This window comes from Trichechus manatus, unplaced genomic scaffold (assembly GCF_000243295.1).
Source record: "Trichechus manatus latirostris isolate Lorelei unplaced genomic scaffold, TriManLat1.0 scaffold00001, whole genome shotgun sequence".
NCBI classification, from domain to species: Eukaryota; Metazoa; Chordata; class Mammalia; order Sirenia; family Trichechidae; genus Trichechus; species Trichechus manatus.
This window is the reverse complement of record NW_004443937.1, coordinates 21,059,411-21,084,666: the sequence shown is the minus strand read 5'-3', so window position 1 is coordinate 21,084,666 and position 25,256 is coordinate 21,059,411. Positions and strand designations below refer to the sequence as shown.

Here is a 25,256-nt window from a genome sequence, read left to right as displayed (position 1 = left end):
TTCACAAGCCTTCTCTTTGCTGAAGGATGAGGAACCCGAGGCGCCTGCTTCTGACCCAGACTATGCCACCACGTCCACCTGAGCTCCCGGAAGTCGTCAGAAGGGAAAGGATGGAAGGAAACGGAGGACAGTGGGGAAGAGAAGAAATAACGAGGGCCCCGAACTCCACACTACCAAACTTTCCACCATGCGTATGCGAAGTCCTTTCTACCCGTCCCCAAACCCAGGTTTCCGCGCCCTGTCGCGTATCCCACTTCCGGGCTCCAGCCAATAGGAACCAGGACCACTGTGCCAGTCAGCGCCCTGCCGCTCTTTCCGGCGTTGTGCGTGCTGCCCTGGAGACTGGATACTCGAATTGAACTGTGGGAGACCCGGTACGAAGCTGTGAGAATTGACGGCGTCGGCCTCGCGGGTTGTATTTCTGGGCATCCATCAATAGGAACCAAAACCACTCAGCCAGTCAGAGCCCTGCGCTTCTTCCGGCGTTCTGCGTGCTGCCCTGGAGACGGGATAGCCGAATCCAAACGCGGAGGGGTGCTGGTCCCGCAAGGCTGGACGCTGCTTTCGCGAACTCCGCTCCGTTCCATTGCTTCTCACCCGGCCTTGGGCCGGTGGACTCTTCCTGAAGCGGGAGTCGGGGCGCGAGCATCCGCGGGAGACGCTGAGCCTGCGGGCCGCTTCTGCCAACCAAGTGACTAGGTACGCGGCCTTGGCGGTTTTAGCGGCCTCGAGTCCGGGTTCGTGTCTCCCTTGGCGGGCGCAGGAGAGACCGTAGACCTAGAAGGGCGTCGCACCCCTCTGCGGATCCCTTGTTGCCCGCGCTCTTTCCGTGTCGGCCTCTCGCTTGAGGGCTCTACTTTGCTTTTGTGTTTCAAAACTCTACACGACTTTCTTGGGGCTTTGGTTCAGGGCACACAGGATTCCTCTTCCAGAACTTGGGTGCAGGGGGGATTCGGGGCACTCGGGCAGCTGGGTTCGGGAGATGTGCTTTATGGACGCCCTAGCCTCGGGGTTTTATCTCTTAAAACTCAGGGAGATCTGTATCTTTACGGCCGCGTCACCTGGTGTCCATCGACGGGGCGAGGCAGGGAAAGTCGCCAGTTTGCTGGCCAGAGCTGCCTATAGGGGCTATTTACCGTACGGTTTAGAGCCTGCACTTTCGAGGTCAGTTCCAGCTCAAATCCCGCTGTAAAGTGCTGCTAGGAAGAGCGCTTGTTGATTGCTTAGCACAATGCCTGCCGCCTTTAAGTCTCCACTGCAGGTTGATTTGGTCAGCTGTTCTCAAAATTGAGCGTGCATCAAAGTTATCCGGAGGTCGTGTTAAAATATTGTTGGGTCCCACCCACAGAGTTTCTGATTCAGTGCGCCTGGAGATTGGTCCTGAGCATCTACATTTCTAACTGTTCCCCAGGTGATGCTGATGCTGCTGGTGGGAAAGTCAATGATCTTGGTGAAGGTGGGGATAGTTGAGGGAAGGGTTCTGGTCTTCACCCTCGTGACCCTGGTCTTTTTCAGTTTGTTAAATGTAGGACTTGCCCCCTGAGTCTTAAATGGCTTATCAGCATGTGTGTGTGATTTGCTTTGATTCTGGCTTCTCAGATGCTTCCTAGATGAACCTGTACATTAAAAGAACCTTAAAAGACGCCCCACGCTTTTGAAAACTAAGCTGTGGGGTTTGGGAATGCACACTTATGTGAGAAAATCTACTAACGAAAACGCAAGTAAATGATGACTTGTTATAAGAGAGGCTACCTTTAGGGAGCTGGAGGCGTTGTGATTGAGATGGGAGAACGGAAGGGGTTCAGGGGCTGGCAAAGTGGCTTCCTGACCTGAGTGGTGATTACAAGGGTGTCATAAGAATTTACTAAACTGTACATTTGTTTTCTGGGATTTTCTGTATTTTGTATTTTATTTACAATTAAAACGTTAACTTTACAACTGAAAGGTGAGGAATGTCCTTGGACTGAACCAATAGGAATCTTACAGTCTTGGAATTTCAAACTTGAAAGATAACTTAGAAAATCACCTGATCCAGTTCTTACTTTACTATAAGGAAACTGAGTTCCAGAGAGGGAAAGTGCTTGAAAGTAATAAACCACTCTTATCTAAGCAGACTTAACAATTGAAGCTGTTAATGACAGACTGAGTGTCCTAGTCAGATATAGCTACGAAGTAAAGGTTGAGGATGTAAGTTTGGCCTAAATCAAATTAAAATATTTGAGATTTTGTTTTTGCTTTGTGGCCTAAACCCTTGTTTTTAAAGAATCAGTCATTTGTGTTACATTAAAAACTTATTTCAACATCTTAGCCTGATGTATCTGAATGTAGCCAATTTGTGAACATTTAATTGTAGTTTCTGGTTATTTTTTTCTGAATTAATTTAGTAACCTCTCTGTCTTAACATAATCTTAATTTTGGTCATGTTACATAGTATGTGTTTTTAACCTCTTGCTACAGAATTACTCCTGTTAAAGGCTGCATTTCAGTGGGTCAGGAGTCAGAATTGGTTCTTTCTAGGAGTGGGTCTCAGGGAGAAGGGCACTACTTCTTGTTGGATGTAAAAGGAATTTTATAAAACTATCCATTAAACGAAATATTAAATTGTGCCTTTTTTGGCATTAGATTTATTTAAATTCAAAATTCTCACATCCTTTCCACTTAGAATTCTTAAAATTTTCATGTCAGTAGTATGATTACTTCTGATTTGATCCAGACACTAGTTTTATAATCCAAACAGCTAAATAATTACTGGCCTGTACATTTTTATAGTATTTTTTCCCATTTTGCAGTAAGTTTTAATTTTATTGGGAGATGGAATCATAGGATTAAAATTATTGCTAGACTCTTAGATTATTGGTTCCCTGTACCAAATTTGGGAAATTTTTTTTTCTTATTCACTGTACGGACAAGAACAATCTGAGAAGCAGCTTGTTTAGCTGCCTTGCCTGCAAGGTCGTTTCTCTTAATTTTCTCAGTCTTAATTATTCCTGAAAGTCAGAAGATTTGGGCACAGTTGACAGAGCCCTCAGTCATTTGTGGAGCCACGCCTCCAACATTTCAGGTGCAAGCAGCTCAGCTTGGTTGCCTGGTAACACAGAGGTGGTCTCGCTTATTTTATTTTTCCCCTTAAACTATTGCAGTGGCTCAATTATCTTGGTGGGGGCAGTTATCAGAGAATTCCAGAGAGGACTTATGAGGTCTCTTTCAAGGCCTCTTGATACAAGCCTGTCTCAAAGGGTTTGCTTTCAAAATTTTGATTTTAAGGTTGACATAAATATAAAAACCTTTGTGAGAACAAATTTATTTTCATCAATTCATGGGAATATTAAGACTATTTAATTTATATAAGCACTTATTTATCATTAAACCATTCAGAGTAAATTTTTTGAAGAAGTATATAATTTAATAATACCATCCAGAAAACCCATTGTCGTGGAGTTGATTACGACTCATAGTGACCCCATAGGACAGAGTAGACCTGCCCCATAGAGTTTCCAAGGAGCAGCTGGTGGGTTTGAACTGCCAACCTTTTGGTTGGCAGCTGAGGTCTTAACCACTGCGCCACCCAGGCTCCAATACCATCCAGAAGTAGGAAATTATCATATTTTCATAACCCTATCGTTATGCTTTATAGGATCCTTTAGAGAAACAATTTAGAGTAATTTTTCCTTTTTTTTTTAATGCCTTATTATACCAATTAAAATAAACAATATATCTTTTTTGGTGCACTTTTCAAATAGACTGATTTATGTCAAAGGCCCTCAAAGTAGTTATTAGACACTAGGTGCAAAAAACAGGGTTTTTTTGGGAAGAGAGAAGAACTAAGATTTTAGAAAGCTCCATGAAGAACATTAATCACGGCCTTCAACTTGATATAAGATAAAAACTTAGACACAAATGCTTTAGATGAAACAGAAAAACCACATAAATTCACCAGTTTGTGAGACAAGCTCAAAAACCAGGCTTCTCCAATACCACATAAGACAAACATATGGGGAGTAATCCTTTGGTAAGATCAACTCAAATCAACAGAAAAACAAGTCCTAGCTAAACTTATTAATTTGTTAGAGACTCAGATGGAGGGATATTAGTCCCCCTGACAAAACCTGAGCATTAAACAAAAGTTTCCTAGAGGAAAGAAAAGATAACAAATGAGAACTCATTTTCATAAAGCGATCATTGAAGTTTCAGACTACTTCATATATATTCAGCTTATAGTGTTTTTGAACACGAACCCCAAACCAGTGTCCTCGTAGGGGGAAATCCAGGCTCATTTATGAAGGATGTTAAGAATTAGGTTGAAACTTTAGTTTCCCAGAGTCAAATAAAATTCTTAGCAGTGAGCTGATCTTTTGGGATTCCTCCATAATAGCCATATGAAACCTGATTTCATTTCTTCTGAACCTAATTCATTCTGCCAGCTGGAGACGTAGTCTCTTGTGTTAAACATACTAGTTACTGTTATTGAAGGTACTCTCAGTATCCATATGACAGATTTTAAAGGACATTTTAGGCAGACGTTTCAAAGCAGGATATAAAAGAGAGGCAGTTGACAAAAGAGTAGAGGGTATAGGAGCAGAATTTTGGCACTGTAATTCTTCTGCCTACTCAGTTTAGATACTGTGTCCTACAAGGAGGTAATTTATTATCGTAATTTATTATCAAGCTGCCTTTTGGAAGCCTCCAAATACCAATCATAATCCTATTGAGGCTGTTTAACTTTGGAACCTCGTTTTTCTAATTTACTATGCAGAAAGATTAACTCAGAAAGTTCAAAAGATCCCCAAATTGGCCACTGATTTTATTTGAACGTGTTATATAACCTAAATATGTACTGAAAGCCTGAATGTGCGTGGACCTGAATGCGCACTTTAACCTGAATGTGCACTTTAAGACAAAATGAGTTCAAACTTAATGGACAGAGACATTGGCAGAGTTCTCCCAGAGTCTGATAGATTAGACCTGGGAATCCCATGGTAACAGCCACTCCAAACTTAATTTGGCAACGAACTCAGCAAAATGTTTAGAGTATAAACTGAAAATGAAAGCACAAAAAAGAAAACACAGATAACCAACAATCTTGAAGAACTCAGTGCAAGGACATGGAGTTTGAATTGAGAGGCTGTTTACCTGGCGTGGCTCCTGGGAACTGGGCAGACGAGAGGGCTTCAAGGGGCCTGCACTTGGTACCGGAGCTCTGAAACCTCGATGTCCTGGGGACTGCTGGAGATAAGCCTTCAAATTCTATGTAGTCTGACACCATTGAATGTCAAAGAGTAAAAACTCGTACTCTGTTAAAATAAAAGCAAGGAGACTTATTGAAGGTTTTAAAACAGTCTGGACTGGAGAAATGTCTGATCTCACAAAGTGAGACAAATCTCCCAAGAAGGGGTGGAAAAAAAGTACCTTTATGTGGTAAAAATCAGGATCTAACAGTGCAAAATCTATGATTGGCGCTCGATGAGGTAAAGTAGTTGGAGGCAGTGGGATATCTTCAAATGGGGAACTGGAGGCGATTGGTTATATAGGATAATTGCAGAAGCAGTGACTATAGGAAACAGTTTCTCATTGTGGTTAAGCTAAGGATAAGGGAAGAATGTTCCTTTGAGGGTCCTGATGCCCTTAAACTTACCAGGCATGTCCAGAGCCAACTGCCCTCAAGAAATATATTGTTCCCTTTGCTATTTTTTAAACCAAATGTCATTGGGAAGAAATACTTTGTAATCATCTTGTGACCACAAAGGTCACTGAATGTTAGAGAAGTTAGCAGACATTAGGATGGAGTCTGGGTTCAGACCCAGACTAGCCGTTTTACTAGGATCAAGTGCTTTTGTTTTGGGGGCTCCTACACCCCCCCAAAAGAAATGCTACACCCATTAACTTAGAGCTTTTTTACATTTTTGTTTCAAAAGGATGTTACTTTCAATTTCATTTAGAAACATTAAACCATTTATAAAGAGGAAATTTTACTTCTTGAACAATTTCTGGTACATTTTCTATAGTCTAGCATATATAATCCTTCCAAAGAGATGCCAATTTACGAATGATTGTAAATATTTTAATTGTATTTATATACTTAATTGTATTTAATTATATATTATATAATACATAATATTATATATTATATTTGCTTATGATACTACAACTGTTTTCCTTCTACATAAAATCTAGTCTAATAAAAGACTACACCAGACCCTCGTTCACTTATTAAAATTAAAAAGTTACGTTGGCCAAGAAAATGAATTCATTTAACTGGTTATATTCTTGATGAAGAATAAAGTGGTTGGTATAAAAAAGTTTTTTTGTTTTTTTTTTGATTTAGGACAGAAATCAGCAAACTTTCTATAAAGGGCAAGATAGTAAATATTTTAGGGTTTCCTCAGGCCATATGATCTATGCAGCAATTACTCACCTCTACCATTATAGCCCGAAAGCAGCCATAGACAACATACAAATGAATGTGTGACTGTGTTCCAATAAAACTTTATTTACAAAAACAGGCAGCAGGCTGGATTTGCCCATGAGCTGGTAATTTGCCGACCCTGACTGAATTGACTCTTACAGTTTTTGTGGTTTAGAGGGAAATGTTATCATTCTGTATTTGTTTATAAAGAATTTTCACATACATTGTCTCAAATGCTTGTCATAATTTGTGAGGTGTAGGTGGGGCATATATTATCCCATCATATAGAAGTTGACTCAGTGTGCTTTCCATTGTTCCAAGTTTCCATTGTAACAAAGTAAAAAAGGTATCACGATACATTGGCTGAAATTTCATTCATATCCTGATTTTGATACATGTGATAGTTGGAAACAGAGCTGTTAATTTCATTATTGTTGAAAGATCTTAATGACAGGAAGTTGAATATTGGTTTGTGAATTCTTCTTTTGACGTATTCTTCCTTTCACTTTGTTCATCCTACAAAAAGAAAGACACTGGTATTCAGTACTTGAAGGTGAATTTTCTGAATTTGTAGAATCATTAGATGTATTTATATATTAAATATTTTAGGGTAATCGTGCAGTTAGGATGCATTTATAAATGCCATTTTTGCTTACTTTTCAGGAGCTAGAGATGCTATTAGGTTGTCACTTCACTGTGTGTGAGAAGTCGACCCAGAGATGGAAAACTTCATTCTATATGAGGAGATTGGCAGAGGAAGCAAGACGGTTGTCTATAAAGGGCGGCGAAAGGGAACAATCAATTTTGTGGCTATTCTTTGTACTGATAAGTGCAAAAGACCTGAAATAACCAATTGGGTGAGTCAAGTGTTTTTCCTTCTATCTGGGGAATGAAAGAGCTATGCTCAGGTAGAAAAAGTAGCATGTAAACAGAGGTCATTGATGTCACCATAGCAGACGCCACATCTTTAATCTGGAATGGGTGACCTATATGTTCAGTGCCACCAGTCCTGAAAAGACTAATACACATACTCAAGTAATCAGTAACTTAGGGTTTTTTGTTTTGTTTTATTAAGAGTCAGGGAAAATACATTTTACATTAGATCATTTGCTATCTAAAATTTAGCGTGTGAATATGTAGCTTCTGAAGGAAGGACACTGAGTGAGAGTGACTTGGGTTTGAAGTAGCCATGCTACTTTATAGCCCCGGGTTTTGGACCATACCTCCCTTCTAGGGTTGTGAGGACTAAATAAGATAAATATACATAAAGCATCTAGCATAGTGCCTAGCACTTAGTTAACACTGTCTTTCATGATGGCTCTTATTATATCATAGCCACTAATGGAACAAAAAATGCATAGAGAATAAGGAGAGGGTTGGGAAGAGGCAGGTGGGAACATACATGGGAAAGAAGGCCAGGGGAGTGTTAACTTGATAGGGAAATGCCACAGTCTTTTGTCAGCTTTATTCCTGATTCGTAGAGTCCAGTGAAGCCTCTGCTTTCTCTAAGATTCATCCACTCCCTTTTACAACAAAGATGTATTATCTACTATATTAGGGGATAGAAGAGTCTATCAGAGGCAGATCCTGTCCTTGTGAGTTTATGGTCTAGTAATAAAGGCAAGATAGGGAATCAAGGCATGTACGTGCTTTCCATTCAAAGACTCGTCTAAATCCCTGCCTTCTAGGTCTCTTAGCTCTTGGAAACTCCTGAATCTCAGACCTAGCAGAAGTATTCCTGCCGTTTCTTCTTCACAGAAGTTCATCCTTGGCTACCGTTAATTGAGCACCCAAATGTTCCAGCCATTGTGCTGAGTGCATTCCCTGCCTATGGTGTCAGTATGATTATCCTGATCTGCAGCTGAGGCAGATCTTTCTGACCACAGTGCTCATGTCTCCTCACCAGTTAAGGGGGCCAGCAGAAGTAGACCAAGGAAACATTACAAACAATAGGTTGGACTCCATTGCCTCCCATCTCCTCTTCTCTGCATAGCATTTACCATCATGTTCCCACTGACACCTCCCAGCAACACCTTGACATCCTCTTTGGTACTTTCCCTTGCTTTGGACCTTTTATAACTGCTGTTTCCATTGTCATAATTTACCTGTCCTTTGTTCTTGTCTCTCAGGACATTGCTGGGTGATGTGACTATCTAATAAACTCATTTTTGTTAACGTGTCATTACCTTTCTGGGATTACAGTTAGATGGCATTTTGAAATCCATTAATGGCTTAAATCAGGGAGGTGAGTAATAGAGAATTTTCAGAGACAGTGGCAGAGCCACTGGGGGAGAAATTTTGAGGCAGGAGGCCTTGTGATACTTTTCAAATTTATCATGAAGTTAGCCATTTATCCTTCTTATATCTGAGGCCACTCAGGATTCAGAACGTATGCCACCCTCCTCTATAAAACTTAACCCTGAATAAATCATTTGAATCTTTGACCACAACAAGGAAGCCTGATCAGAACAGGGAAACCATCTTGCCATGAGAGTGCAGCTTGTGACACACACCATAAATACTGGATGTGACGGCAGATGTCAGAATCCCAGTGAAAATACCACTGAGATAGCACACTAAAGCTTTTGAAATTATAGCAAGTACCGTTGAGAAATATGCCAGGTACCAAGAGAACAAGTGGATGTGTGTAATCTAGTGCAGGGACTCCAAGGAGGTCTTGGGGTCCTAGGCACACCTGAGTGGCATTCTGAGCTGTGGCTTAACTAACTAGCTGAGCAAGCTTGGTAAAGTGGATGAGCTTCTTTAAGCCTCAGTTTCTTCTGTCTTTAAAATGGGAAAATAATAGTACCCACCTTAGGGTCTGAGATTTAATATGATAATCCATGCAAAGCTCTGTGACTTATCCCACTCGTGGTGTGATTAATTACTTTTGTGTGTGGCCTTTCTAGCCATGGTCTTGTGACTCCCACCCAGGTGATTGGGTGGAGCTGTGCAAATAAGGTAATTGTGGCCCATTGAGGGGATTGGTCAGTTTTGCCTTAAAAGAGAGCCCACCACCACCACAGAAGCAGAGACTGATAACAGAGACCCGTAGGAGATGGCGCAGTGGGCTTCTTGGCCCACCAAGTGAGAAAGCTGAGTGCCTTTGGGGAGAGACTGAGGGCCAGGGAGAAATTTACACCTGATCCACAAATTTGGGACTTGCCAGCCTTCACGGCCGTGTGAGCCATTTCCTTTATATGGTTCATGAGTTCTGTGAGCTGTTGCAGCAAATTAAGGAACCCAAAGACAGGAGGGAGAGTACTGAGGTGAGAAGGAGTAGTTGATGTTAGAGATGATGGAGTGGTACAGCAGTTTGGAAAACTTAGACGTTTGGGACATCTTTAATCTCTGTCTCATAGGAACCAGCTTTGTGCTGATCCTTACAAAAGAAATTATTTGTTTACTACATTAATCATTACCCTTCGTTCCCTGAGTCCGTCAAGAATCAACTCTAATTTCCCCTTTTCTCTCAGGTCTTCCCTAATCCCCTCAGAGCCCTCCCTGGTGTTTCCACAGCACCTGGACTCTGGGCTCATATTTGAAATACTGAAACTCTTCCATACTGGTTGTAAATAATTGGTGCTTCCAGTTGCTGGGTACCTTCCTGGACTGCCCTAGCCTGTTCCCTGAGACCCCTGATCTCACCCCCAATCGCTCAGCAATTGGAAGGTTAACTCCTGGCACTGCAGGAGGCCTTTAGCTCTCTGGCTAGTGTCCATGCCTGTGGTTGGCCAGTTACATAATTTGAACATCATCCCTACTTGTACATCCTCCCGTGTTAGCATTTATCATATTGCATTGTGTTTCTGTGCCCATGTCAGGCTCTCCCACTGAGCTCTGAGCTCACTGAGGGCAAAGACCCTGTTTAACTCACTTGTTCACTTAACAGGTATTTATTGAGTGCCTGCTGTGTACCCGACACCGTTCTGGGTACTGAGGAGTTAGCAGTGAAGGAGACAAAATCCCTGCCCTCAGGAAGCTTCCATTTTAGTTGGGGGAGGCCTACAGTAAAAGACAGATTATTAGTGTTAGTCATAGTGAAGAAAAATAAGGCAGAATACAGTGGGAAGAGAGTGATGAAGGCTGTCATATAGTCAGGGTAGTCAGAGGAATTCTTTCTGAGCAGGTGAAATGTGGGCAGAGACCTGAAGGAGGTGAGGCAGTGAGTCAGGATGGTATCTGAGGTTTGGGGCAGGGAGCATTCCAGGCAGAAGGTAACAGAGCATGTGTGAAGGTTCTCAGGCTGGAGCAAGCTTGGCATGTGAGGAACAGTAACATAGCGGGTGAAGGGTAAGATGGCCAAGAGCCAAAGGCTTTAGGGCCATGTAGGCTGAGGCAAGGGCATTGCAGGGTTTTCAGAAGGGGAGTGGCAGGCTCTTGTGTAGATTCTGTCTGGCTGCTGTGTAGAGAAGAGATTGTGGGAGATCAAGAGTGGAATAAGGGGACTAGTAAGGAGGCTAATGTAATAAGCGAGAAATGGCGGTGACTTGGACTAGGATGGTTACAGGAGGGTTGGTGAGAAGTCGTTTAGGGTATGTTTGTTTATTAGCATTATTTATTTTGGGTCAGTTAAAATTTTCTTTCAAAGGTTATGTTTTATCCAATGAATCTTATCAAGATAATAGTTTATGTACAATAAAATGCACAGATCTTCAGTGTACAGTTAAACTGTATACATTCATATAACCAGCATCCAAATCAAGATATAGAAAATTTCTGTCCTTCCTGAAAGTGCCTTTCAGATGTCATCTTCTTCAATTCCCTGGAAGTAACCACTCTCATTTTTATCACCGTAGATTAGTTTCGCAGGTTCTTGAACCTCAAATAAATGGAATTATATGTTATTTACTCTTTTGTGTTTCACTTACTTTGCTTAAGACCATGTTAAAAACAAAGCTATTTGCAAGTATTATATTATAGTTTGTTCCTTTATTGCTGAAGTTTTCCATTTCGAGTAAATTAGTTAAAGTAAAATATACTTACAAAAAAAATTTCAAATCGTAATTGTGTGCTCAGATTTTCATAAACTGAACATATAACCAGCACCCACTCACAAGAAGTGTCCTGGAAGCTCCCTTCCAATCCCACATGCCCTCAAGGGTAATCATTATCTTGAATTCTAACACTACAGAGAAGTTTTGCTGGTCTTGAACTTTATGTGAATGGAGAGTCTGGATACATCTGTAAAGTAGAGCTGATAGCTTTGCTGATGGATTGGGTATGAGGTGTGAGAGAGAAGTCAAGGATTATGGCAAGGTTTTTGGCCTAGGTGACTGGATGGATGACGATGCCACCTACTAAGAGAGGAAGGCCTGGAAGAGGGATGGATTTGGGTATTTTAAGTTTGAGGTGCGTATTGGACATCCAAGTGGATATGTAAAGAAGATACTTGAATTTTTGAGTCTGCAGTTTAGGGGGCAGTTCAGGGCTGAAGATGTAAATTTGAGAATCATTAGCGTGAGAGAAGATGGAAGAGGAAGTGAGGACTGAGCCCTTTGTTATCATGTAGAGAATGTAAAGAGAAGGACCTAGCAAAGGAGAAAGAGAGGGAGCACCCAGTGAGAGAAGAGCCTGGAGAGTGTGGGGTAACTTACTGTGGATTGGCTTGTTCAATACCCATCTGAGCCCATTCTGGCAGGCTTTCCTGTTCTGTAGGTCTGGGAAGCTAAAAACTGCATTTCCCAGACTCCTTTGCAGCTAGAGTTGTAGATGTTATTCTGATTCCATTAGTTAGAAGCAAAATCCTTTAAAACTTTGATTCCAGGCTGATTTAAGTGATCAGGAAAACAGGCCCCAAGGCATCCATTTGCTCTTACAGATAGAGATAGAGGCAGCCTTCTTCTGGAGGTGGCAGCTCCTTCTGATTTGGCAACTTCCTAGCGGTGGAAGAGGCAATACATTTTTGGAGCTGACAGCTGTGATGGTGGGTTCCTGGTTTTTGCGGTGTCCTGGTGGCAGAAGTTCCTGGTTTTTGCAGTGTCCTGGTGGTGGCAGAGGTTCCTGGTTTTTGCGGTGTCCTCATGGTGGCAGAGGTTCCTGGTTTTTGCGGTGTCCTGGTGGTGGCAGAGGTAGGCATTCCCTTGGTGGCTTAGTTTTATGGTGTGCTTTTGGGAATTGTTTCTGGAAATTTGGCCCAGAGTCTGTTTCTTAGAACATTATTGAAAATTCTGTGAGTTTTCTGTTCTCCTTAGAAATCCTTTTGTAGCTAGAGTGGATTCTGTTTCCTGCAACTAAAAATACTGAGCAAAATCTGTGGCATCATGGAAGTCAAGTGGAGAAAGCGGAGAAGGGAGAAATTAAATTGCAGCTGATAAGGTGAGGACTGAGGATTTGGCAATGAAGAGAGGTCATTGATAACCTTGAAGAGAGTGGTTCAGTGAAGCGTTGAGGAGGAAAACCTGAATTGCATTGGGTGTAAGAGGGGATGGGACGAGAGAAGTAGCAGAGAAATGAGATGATAGCTGGATAGGGATATAAGGCTAAGACAGGAAAAGTTATTAGGAGCTACATCTGACCCCTGAAAAGAAACCTAAAATTACGTGGCTTAAAGTAGGTGTTCCCAGAATGTACCATGTTCCATTTTAAAACTAGAAGCTCTGCATTTCTCACAGATTGTAGGCCCATTAGTTCATGTTGAGTGACAGTAGAATCTGTACATGTTTTTTTTTTTTTTTTTAAATAGAACCAGAAAACGAGGATACCCAAAGCACTTTGGCAATTGTTAGTAATCTTGAGTCTTGATGGTTTACTAATAAGGAACACATTTTTGTGGTTTTAATTTCCAGTTTTAATAAGGTTTTCAAGTGAGAAATTAAAAATCCCTGAAGCAACTTAGTATTTTTGAATTAACTTACAGGGTTTTGCATCTTTATCACTGAATTTTGAGTTAGCTTTTTTTGGCACGGGTATTCTTATGATCTAATGGAAGCGTACGTTTTGAGATCAGTGTGTTTATTTGTAATGATTTGCCTTTTAATGATCTGGTTGAACTGATGATGCTAGGATTCACCAGGAATATTTTAAAAAAGAGGAATGTAGATTTTCTCTGAGAGTTTTTTTTAAATATAAAAGTAATAAACGTGCTCATTATAGAAAATTTGGCAATATGGAAGAATGGATAGGAGGAACAAACAGCACCATTGTTTTATCACTTTAAAATTATATCTTCTTTCCTGGTTAGGAAAGTAGTGTGTATTTAGTACAGAAAATAGGAGAATGGGGGAAAACAGAAAGAACATAAAAACATCAGTAACTCCACCATTAACAGCAGATATTTTGGTGTATCCCTTCTAGTCATTTTCCTATGAATAATTTTTTTTGCAATGCTGCATGTACATGTAAGTATTTTTAAGATCATTTTAAAGACCATGCATTATATTATTAGCATTTCTCCATGTTATAAGCCTTCAAAATCATCATTTTAGATGTCTGTGTACAATTCTACCATTTTGTTACCCATTTCCCAATTGTATATTTAGGTGTTCCTTAGTAGATGCAAGAGTTTTAGAAACTTTTTCTTAAGAGTGAATACTGTGTGTTTTTATAGGTCCGTCTCACTCATGAAATTAAACACAAGAATATTGTAACTTTTCATGAATGGTATGAAACCAGCAATCATCTCTGGCTAGTAGTGGAACTCTGCACAGGTAAGAGTGTGTAACAAGTGCTGGGAATGTAGCTAACCACTTCATATAGTTTTGAAAAAAAATATGGTGTAGGTTTTTTAAAAATTTTCTTTTATATTCTGTTACAAATACATTGTAGGGTTGATATTATTTACTAACTTAAAATCTTTTGTTTGATGGATATTTCAGAAAGGCAAAGATAAAAGATGTTTAGTAAGAGGAAGACATGTAAAATTCAAATTGGAGTTTACTTTGGTATAAAATATTACCTAATCACCCACATAAATATTTGGAAATAGTTTTAAGCGATGACTAATTTCTCAAACAAGTTTTTCCAATAAATTGAAACCAATATTTTAGGTCAATTAGCTACTAATTAATTGATTTATGGAAAGACACCAGTAACTCCACCAATAACAGCAGTTATTTTGGTTATAATATAAAAAGTTACAATCTTTTTGTTTTTATGAAAAGGAGCTTGCTCTTCATAAAAGCATAAAACCTGTTGCCATCGAGTCGATTCCGACTCATAGCAACTCTGTAGGATAGGACAGAGTAGAACTGCCCCACAGGGCTTCCAAGGAGCAGCTGATGGATTTGAACTGCTGACCTTTTGGTTAGCAGCCAAGCTTTTAACCCCTGTGCCACCAGCGCTCCACATAAAAACATAAGCCATGTAGAAAAGTATAAACATGAACCAACAAATACCACCACCCAGCAGTAATTAGAGATAACATGTTTCAGATCTCATTTTGTAAAACTTTCTAGGACTGTATATATACAGGGAGAAAGACAGATACGTGCCTGAATATGTAGATATTATCTGGACTTTTAGTGTCAGTGTCTTCAATGTTTAATGGAAAAAAATGTAGTAAGTACCGTCATTAGTGTTCTTTTCAGACACTGAGTGATAATCATCATTATTAACATATATTGTGATTGTTACTATGAATCTTACCTATTGGCACTTAGAATTTATAAAATTTAATCATAAAAGGGGTTACATGGATTAAAAGCTTGTTTTGCATTTTGTTTTTCTCAGTTAAAAGGAGGGATTATGGTTCAATTGGAGCCCTGGTGGCACAGTGGTGAAGAGCTCAGGCTACTAACCAAAAGACTGGCAGTTCAAATCCACCAGCCGCTCCTTGAAATGCTATGGGGTAGTTCTGCTCTGTCCTGTAGGGTCATTATGAGTTGGCATTGACTTGATGGCAGTGGGTTATGGTTGAATTACTTCTGTAGATGTACACACTGGTGAGGTGATCAGGGGACATTCCCAGTACTGCTTTTGCTTCAGTTGTCGTTTCTGACCTCTGACCAGGTGTAGTATCCTACCTCTAAATTATGCCGGTGGTTGGAATGGTTCCTCACCCACCAAAATAAAATAAACTCCAAAATAGCTCTGACCTTCATCACAGTAACTCTGATTGAATTTTCAGATACCAGCTGAGACTTCAGTTTGTCTGAACTTGACTCCTGTTATAAATCTTGATCCTTTAAAAAAAAGTTTGTTTCTGGCATTGCGGTGCAATGAATTCTCTTATTTGGCCCTTGTTGTTGGTTTTTGGAAAAATAACCTTAGGGGGTTTCCTAAGTAATGAAGATGTATGAGTACACCTGAGAAATTATTGGGTGCCCGTTTGGCTAGGGAGCCCACCTGGTAACCCTAATGAGCAGGTGGACTGACTGATAAAAGCCCTGGAATGCAGGGGCTCAAGGCTTTTCTGCTCTGACAGCTGTCCTGGTTGGTGAAGGGAGAGATGTGCTTCCCCCTGGGACAATGGGGACCCTTGCAGACGTTGCCTGTGTACCTTTTCCTGACGTTGGTATCCTTTTACCCTTGAGTTGTATCCGTTTACCCTAATAAACCACGTAACAGTAAGTATAGTTCATGAGCTCTGTGAGACTTAGAGCGAATTATCAAACCCAGCAAGAGAGTGCCATTGACAGGGGCGGAGGTGGTGTCAGAGATGATGCAGAAGTGGGATAGTGGAGATTGTATTAGTTGCCACATCTTAGGGATTGGACTCCTGGACGTCCTTATTGGAGAAAGCACTTAGACCATAGAGATGTGATTGGGACCTTGGAAGAATATAGGAGAAGTCACAATATGCCTGCTTTTGGCCTTTCATTCATGTTGTGTGCTAAAGGTTGTGATTTTCTGTTATGGGAAGGCATATCTTTTTTGCTATGCAGTATTTTGCAGAACTTGATTTAACTTTGCACATGAGTAAATGTGACAGTATTTTGCATAGTGTGATGTAAGTGCACAGCTTTGGTTAGTATTGAATATGTAGTTTTGCAGCTATTAATTTCCTGAGGGATCCAGAGTGAGAAGTTACAGCCCAGAGTGGTTATCTTTTCATCCCAGCTGAGTGCTTATTGACCATTCTTCTAGACAGACCAGTCTTTGGCCTGGAGATGGCTCTGGAGTATGGACAGAGACTTCTGCTATGGCATTTGGACCATTGTGTTCTCTCACCTGTGTGTTTCCCCTGCCCGGTTGTCAGGTTTACTGACTTGATCTTTTTTTAATGCTCAGTATCTCCCAGCATGAAACCTCCCGGAGGCATTCGGTAATATTGGTGGATTGAAACGGGTGATTTTAATCAACTCATTGCAGGTGGTTCCTTAGAAATGGTTATTGCTCAAGATGAAAGCCTCCCAGAAGATGTTGTGAGAGAATTTGGAATTGACCTGATGACTGGATTACATCACCTTCATAAACTTGGAATTCTCTTTTGTGATATTTCTCCTGGGAAGGTAATTAATGAAGATTTTGATTTCCTAACTGCTTGTATCTCAATTTATAGTGCTTTCTCAGTTTATAGTGTTTTTGTTTTTAGATGAAGTTTTGGTACACAGCATCTTGAAATTAAATTACCTTTTTTATTTTTCAGAAAAGGAAACATAGTACTCTATTTTAGTTACCTATTGAAATAGCTTTTAGAATGTCAAGAGTCTCCCCTCCTTTCAGAGCTCCTTGAGTAATTTCTTATTGTTGCTGCTAAAGTATATTGTGAATATGGGCCCAATTGGTCTATAAAATAAGATGCTATTAGCTCTTAAAATGTAGTACACAGTTAATTATGAAGCAAATAAGAATTTTAGTTTGGTAATGGTACTTTTTGGTTATATAACTATGATTTCTGATATTATGGATCAAATGTATTCTTTTTCAGTAAAAGTATTTATCCATAACTAAATGTGCTTCAGTGTAGTAGAGTCATGAAACCTGCTTAGTTTCTGAGTCACAATCAGAGCTGACACTTAGAAGCTGTGTGACCCTGGACAAGTTACCCTGCTTCTCTGTGCCTTAGTTCCTTTGTCTGTGAAATGGATATAAATATTTTCAGGGTGGTTGTGAGGGTTAAATATTACAGTTGGGTTAAGTTTCTAGGATACATTTTTGTATGTTATGTGTTTTCAATCAATGGCACTGATTATTATTTTTATAAGTACGTACTCTTAGAAAGTGTACTCATTACTGGTTTCAGTTTTTGTTTCTTCTCATTTGTTAATGTATGAACAATTAAATATTCCTTTGTTTAAATTTATAAGCCACCTGTATGGGATTATTAAACCAAAAAAAGAAAAAAACCTCCATGAAAACCTTACTTAATAAAAGTTCTTGTTTGATATATTTATATGCTTGTCTGCTTTAACTTGATCATAAGATAGTATAGTAGCTATTTTCTGTTTGGTTCTACTTGAAAAATTATGAATAAACTTTATAGTTTCAGAGAAAGATACCTATATGTCATTCTTGATTTCCATTGTTTATTTTGCCATTTCATTAGAGCAGTAGTCAGCAGATTTTTCGTATAAAAGGCCAGATAGTAAATATTTGAGGCTTCATGGGCCTTGCTGCAACCAAAACATTTAACTGTCATAGTGCTGAAAGCAACTATAGACAGTATGTAAACATATGGTGGCTGTTTTCCAATACAACTGTATTTATCGCATTGAGATCTGAATTTCTTTATAATTTTCACATGTAAAGAAATTTTATTTTTCGTTTGATTTTATTTCAGCCACTTAGAATGTAAAAACTGTAATAGCTCACAGCTATACAAAAACAGATGGTGACCCAGATTGGGTCCAGAGGCTGTAGTTTGCTTTATCAGAGTTGTCAGAGTTGGTTTTTAACGGGTAAGGAGCCGTGGTGGCACAGTGGTTAAGCACTCGGCTGCTAACCAAAAGGTTGGTGGTTTGAACCCACCAACTACTCTGTGGGAGAAAGATGTAGCAGTCTGCTTCTTTAAAGATTACAGCCTTGGAAACCCTATGAGTTATTTCTACTCTGTCCTATAGGGTTGCTGTGAGTCTGAATCCGCTTGACGGCAATGTATATAAGGATCGTTAGGAGCCCTGGTGGTGCAGTGGTTAAACGCTCGGCTACTAACTGATGTCGGAGGTTCGAACCCCCCAGCTGCTCCGTGGCAGAAAGACGTGGCAGCCTTGGAGACCCTGCGTGGTAGTTCGACTCTGTCCTGTAGGGTCTCTGTGAGTCAACTCGACAGCAACGAGCCTGGTTTTTTGGTTTTAAGGAGCGCTAAAATTGGCTGCTTATAATCTAGGGAATTTGGACTGATGTATAATGTAGCTTTTGCTCTAGAATAAAGGTTAGGAAAGGTTGGGCAGGATGCCTGTTTTGTAAATTATGTTTTATTGTCACATAGCCACAGCCACTTACATGTTGGTAGTGGCTGCTCTTGTGTAATAATGGCAGAGTTGAGTAGTTGAGACACAGGATGCATTGCCTGAACGTCTAAAATACTTATCTCTCTAGCCCTTAAAGAAAAAAAGTTTACTGACCCCTACCAGTGGTTCTCAAAGTATGTACCCCACATCAGCAGCATCAGCATTACCTGGGTCTTGTTAGACATGCATGTTCTTGGGCCCTACCCCAGACCTATTGATTGAGAAACCTAGGGTTTCTAAAGCCCAGTAATCTGTGCTTCAAGTCAGTCAGGGTATTCTGATGCCTAAAACAGTTTAAAAACCATGGTTATAGACTCACAGATACCCTAAAGCATTTGTGACTAGAAGGGTAAACTTTAAATTGCTTTTTTTAAAAAAAAGCCACCTGACCCATTGCAACTGCCTGGGAAGATTTTTAAGGACTGGAGTCAAAGATGAAAGTAAACACTGTGGTTCCTGGTATGGTTTCAACAAGCAACAGATAACTTTCGGTTGCAGATTAGCAGACTTGAACACTTAACCTTGTGCTCCCAAAATCAAACCCACTGCCGTCAAGTTGATTCCAGCTCTTAGCGACCCCATAGGCTTTCCAAGGCTGTAAATTTCTAGGGAAGCAGACTGCCACATCTTTCTCCAGTTGAGCTGCTGGTGGTTCCATGCTAGTTAACTGTTAAAAGCCCTTTACGGTATAATCTCATTTAACTCTTTAGTTATGCCAAATTTTAATTAAAAAAAATTTTTTTTTGGATGACGTGTTTTCAGTATTGGAATGCATGCCTACGAATTGAGTGTGTTTAAATTTTTGGTTGGTAATATAGATTTTGAGAAATATGATCTGGTAATACAAGCCACCAATAAGGCGAGTGGCACTCCGGCGCCACCCATCTGTGGTATGACAGTATAGCAGTAAGAACTAAATAGCTTATTGCAGGCCCCTTTCCATTAAGTTACATGGGGAACCTCTGGTTTTATAAAAATGACACAGAAAACCCAAACAAACCCATGAGGGCTCCCTAAATATCACACAGGAAAACCATAATTATGCTTGTAAGCCTTATTTCACAGAAATAAAGCGAAAAAAGGCAAAAGTTTACAAAACTAACACATCCAGGAAGCATCACCTAATAGAATGCTCAACCTACACAAGAACGAGGCTCCAACTCCTGTCTGCCGAACTTCACGCATTTCAAAAGGGACTCACCTTGACGTTCAATGCGTTAGAACCGGAATAATCTACCTGTGAGGTCCAGAGGTATAAAAAATGGCCAGTATACCGTTAAACCAATATTAATCCATCCAACAGTCTGAAGAGTTAGTTAGGCATTATTTTTCCCCATTTTACAGGTAAAGATACTGGGGCTTAGAAAGTAAATTCTCTAGGGCCAGATAACTAGTTAATGGTGGATCTGGGGCTCAAACCCAGGCCTCTTACTTTAAAACCCTGGCTTTAATCCTACATTATACTTTCTCCCTTGATTAAACCATGCCTTGGGGCAGGTGGATTTGCAAAAGGTTGGCAAGTACAGATTGTTTTCATTTAGATTGTTCTTTCTATCTTTTCCCATAGCCTAGGGTTTTCCTCTGGTTATATTGGTGTTTCACTATATACATCTCAGAATGGACAATTTAATTTTATTTTGATTGTATTATTCAAGTATTGGATTTATTTTTCTGTAGCTTTTTAAAAAATTGCAAGTGTTTAATTTTCTGATTTGTAGTGAAGCAATAGAGCCAATGCTAAAAATTTTTTAGTGCTATCGTAAGGGGCACTGATGGAAATGCAAATTGAATTGAATTCGTTTCTGAAGACATTTAATTTTTAATCTCTTAGATACTATTAGAAGGACCTGGCACACTGAAGTTTAGCAATTTTTGCTTGGCAAAAGTGGAAGGTGAAAATTTGGAAGACTTCTTTGCTCTGGTGGCAGCAGAAGAAGGAGGTGGTGATGGTGGGGAAGGTGGCCTGAAGAAAAACATGAAAAGTAGAGTTAAAGGTAGGTGGACTTGGGAAGCTTAGAAATAATGACTCTAGCTGTGGGCTACCCAGGTCGCATGTTCAGGAGATAATGTTGATCTTCTGTTTTGCCAGTCAAATAATTTATTGAAAATAATAATACCAAGATAAGTCTGGATTAAAAAAACAAACGAAAAGTTTCTGTTGAATTGATTTCAACTCATGGCGACCCCATGCGTGTCAGAGTAGAACTGTGCTCCACAGGGTTTTTACTGGCTGATTTTTCAGAAGTAGATCGCCAGGCCCTTCTTCTGAGGCACCACTGGGTGAACTCAGACCTCCAGCATTTTGGTTAGCAGCTGAGCATGTTAACCATTTATACCACTCAGGGACTTCCAAGTTTGGATATGGGTTTGGCTGTGTCCATGACCTAAAGTTGTCTGTGTGGATCTAACACTCTCTTAGGCATAGGGACCTCAGACAAAACCTGTATCTTGTCCTTAGCGCCATATTTCACTGACCACTTATTAGAACCTAGGGCAGGAGTTTTTGTTTCGTTTCCTGTTGTATTCTCAGCTCTCAGAACAGCCTGGCACACACCAGTATCTCAGTAAATAATTTGTTCAACATTGCCGAATAGCTGATATTCCGTGATTAAGGCAAATTTCTAGAAGTGCATTCTTGGCTGGTAGTTTTGACAGTGGGATGAGGTCCTGGGGTGTTGGTGGCTGAAGTGATATTTCTAATAGCGGGCCTTTTCGGGGAAGTGGTAAAGATTTTTTCTTAAGTTCCCTGTGCTTGAAGCTCTGTGATACTCCAGGTGCTGATGGTTAGATTGGGTATTGAAGAAGGCACTACAGGAGAGGACTTGGTAGTCATGTGGTACAAGGATGAGAGGGTTGGGGTTAAGGAACAGGGAGGAGCAGGTTAACTGTAGGCACCATAAATATGACCAAATAAAATTTAGCTTTTAGGACCAGCCTAAAAATTTCATGCCCAAGAAGAAAGCTTTTAGGGTCCTCAGCTATCTTCCTGACCTGCATTTTAGGAAAATGACTGTTGTGGATTATGTTAGCAGAATCATAAGTTCTGGATTATTATTTATAATTTTATTTATAGAAAACAAGGAAGGGGGCATATTTCAGGACTGCTTATTTGAAACATTCCCCTTCAGCGAGTTGTGTTTTTGGGGAAGTAGGTCTGAGGTGCCGGCAGCCATGCTTAGTTACTTCTGAGCCTTAATCTGAGCACATTCCCCACGATGGGGCAGGTTAGCCTCTTCGACCAGGGGTGGGGGACGCCCTCATAACCAGCAGGGCAAAGCCATCGCTGACTTTCGGGGATCACTCATGTCACAGACAGCTCACTGTCATATCCTGTTGGTATATAGATAAAAGTAACACCACTTCTGTTTCCGTAGACTACATGTGTTTTTGAGAATTTACAGTCTTAAGTGTGGCAATGAGCAAGGCTGAGAAAATAGTTGGCTTTGACATATGTGAGTGGCTGGGTGTTGTGGGATTGATGATTAGTGTATAGCCATATAGAATCTGTTAACATTGATGCTGGTGTGAGACACTTAACACATAAAAGAAAAAACTTCGGTTGGGCTGCATAGAGGTACTATTGCAAAGAACACTAGATTTCTAATAACAACACCTCGTTTCTAGTCCTGGCTTCACTTCTCACTGTGTAACCTGAGACTAATGTCATATACCTTCCAGGAGTCTTAATTTTCTGTTGTATTATAAAGTGAAGGGGTGGACTGGATCGTGGGTCCCAAGCTACAGGAACAGTCAAGTCATGTAAATAAATGAAGTGGCCCAGTTTAAGACAAGAAAAATGACAGGAATTATGTCAAACTGGACTCAGTTTTGGTTTAGTGTTGTTGACTGAGAGAAGCTGGAAATTTTGACTATTTTATCAAATGAGTTTCAAGTTTAGAATCTCCTCCTAGCGAGTTGGAGTTCAAATTTCCAGATCTGTTTCCTGATTGCCTCTTCATTCTGTGGTGGCCGTGATAACGTGCTTCGCTGTCCTTCAACTACAGGGAGCATAGTTAGCTGACCAAGGCCTCCAGCTAGTGCTCCAATATCCATCACTGCGTTTGCACGGGCTGCGCCCAGCCGGTAACTGAGCGTGGCAGGGATACTAAGGCAGGTCTGTTCCTGGGAGACACTCTGATGGCCAGCCTTGGCTCAAGGACTCCTGGTGACCTTGCCAAACATATCTTAGACCGCATGGCAGTCTAGATGCTTCTTTCTTTCACTTGTGGTCCGACTTCCATTGAGGTCTGACCAGCTCCCCCCATGTCTTCTCATAGGCGTTTCTTCTAATAAAATCCTTGCACAGTTAATCCTGTCTTGGTGTCAGCTTCCCAGAGGACTCAGACTAACATGGTACTCATTCTCCACCACCCCTTGCCTCTCATTTTTTGTTCCAACACACCGTGTCTACAGTTTCCTGCCTGTGTCAAACTGTTGCTTACCCCTGTGCCTTTGTTCTTGCTGTTTCCTTTTGTTGGAATCACTTTCCCTTCTCTTCTTTCCTGGGTTCACCTTTTCAAGGAAGTCTTCTTTGTCACCCTGGTTGGCAGAATTCTACTGGAACGAATACTTAGACGTTGGTTCTTTCCTTCTATTACTCTCATAGTGTTCTGTGAATGAATCTGTCATTAAACTTACCATGTGTATTAATTTCTTAGGACTCTTGTGGCTAATTATTACAAACTGGGTGACTTAAAACAACAGAAGTTTATTCCCACAGTTTTGGAGGCTACAAATCTGAAATCACGGTGTTGGCAGGGCCATGCTCCCTCTGGAGGCTCTAGAGGAGGATCTGTTTCATGCCTTTCTCTAGCTTCTGGCATTTGCTGGTGGTCCTTGGTGTTACTTGGCTTGTAGATGCTTACTCCAGTGTCTGCCCCTGTCTTTACGTAGCCTCTCCGTTTGTATGTGTCTGTGTCTCTTTTGTCTTCATGAGAACATGAATCATTGGATTTAGGGCCTGTCTTAGTTATTTAGTGCTGCTGTAACAGAAATACCACAAGTGGATGGCTTTAACAAACAGAAATTTGTTTTCTCACAGTTACTAGAAGTCTGAAATCAGGATGCTGGCCCTAGCGGAAAGGTTTCTCTCTTTATTGGCTCTGGAGAAAGGTCCTTGTCTCTTTAAGCTTCTGCTCCTAGGTAATCTTCCTTGCTTGCTTGTTTAATCCCTTTTATATCTCAAAAGAGATTGAATCAAGTACACCCTAATCCTGCCTCATTAACATAACAAACGTAACCTAATCCTCATCAATATAACCTAACCCTGCCTCATTAACATAACAAATAACCCATTCACAAATGGGATTATGACCACAGGCAGAGGTTAGCATTTACAACACATCACAAAATGGAGGATAATTACATCAAACCCCAAAATAGAGGGCAATCATACAATACTGGGAATCATGGACTAGCCAAATTGACACATATTTTTGGCAGACACAGTTCAGTCCACGACAGGGCCCATCGTAATCCAGTATGATCTCATTTTAACTAATTGTATCCACAAAGACCCTATTTCCGAGGAAAGTCACGTTCTGAGGTTCTGAGTGGACATGAATTTTTTGGGGGACAGTATTCAACTCAGTATGCTATGTAATAATCATTTGTTTTTGTCTTCTCCCCGTAGATTGTGAGTATAGGGACTTAATATTTATTAGTTCATTAGTGTATTTTTTTTAACTTGACGTTTATTTACTGATTGAACAAAAATTTAGGCATTGTTTAGGTACTAGGAATAGGGGAGTGAAAAAACAGAAATCCCTGACCTCATAGAACTTACATTTCTATTGGGAGAAAACCTATTAAGTGTTGGACAGCATGCCTGGCCATCTTGTGGGTCTTATTTATCTCTGTTTCCACCACATTAGCAAAGTACAGGCAAATAAACCCTCTATAAGTGTGTTGAATGAGTGGATGTCTGTATGAAATGTGATAGCATAGCAAACAAGTTACAAAGGAGAACTTAAAAACCATGCATCTGGACACATGAGGCTGCTGATCTGGGCAGTGGTCCCTGGAGATAAAATTTGCCGGGAGGTTTACCTCAGTAGAATTTTGTTTTTTTTTTAAGTGATTAGTGATTATGTACCTCATAGAGAGAACATTCTCATATGGAGGAGGGAGGCTTTTAGGGAGAATGGAAAGAATACGCACTTGCAAGACAAGAACCCAGGGCTTGGGTGGGTGCTCTGTAACTGCCCAGCTGTGTGATTTCGAGGAGTCATTGTACTCCTCTGAGCTTCACTTTCTGTCATTAGTAAGGGAGCTTCCTAGCTCTAAAATTAGGTATTTCCATGTAATGCTAAGCTTTGTACAAAGCATATGTGGTACACTCTAGTGTCTATCTCTAAATGTTTCCTCTTCTCCTTCTGGATGCATGTTAGGGTTGTAGCTTCCCCGTGGCCAAAGCCAACAAAGTGTGAGCAGAAGTGATGTGAGTCACTTTGAGGTGGGAATTTTAAGAACCAATATGCAGTTTGCTGCTTCCTTTCCCCAGCCTTAGTGACTGAGGAAGC

The 25,256-nt window shown here is 40.5% G+C and overlaps 1 protein-coding gene across 1 annotated transcript in view; it reads left to right on the top strand.

Moving 5' to 3' along the window:
- Positions 1-224: 224 nt before the first annotated feature.
- Positions 225-25,256, top strand: part of ULK4 (unc-51 like kinase 4) — a 601,253-nt gene continuing 576,221 nt past the window's right edge. The window contains exons 1-5 of the mRNA XM_023727809.1: positions 225-699; positions 7,067-7,260; positions 13,953-14,052; positions 16,655-16,794; positions 20,567-20,729. Of these exons, the coding sequence (XP_023583577.1) occupies positions 7,123-7,260; positions 13,953-14,052; positions 16,655-16,794; positions 20,567-20,729 (541 nt within the window). The 5' untranslated portion in view covers positions 225-699; positions 7,067-7,122. The remainder of the gene's footprint in view (positions 700-7,066; positions 7,261-13,952; positions 14,053-16,654; positions 16,795-20,566; positions 20,730-25,256) is intronic.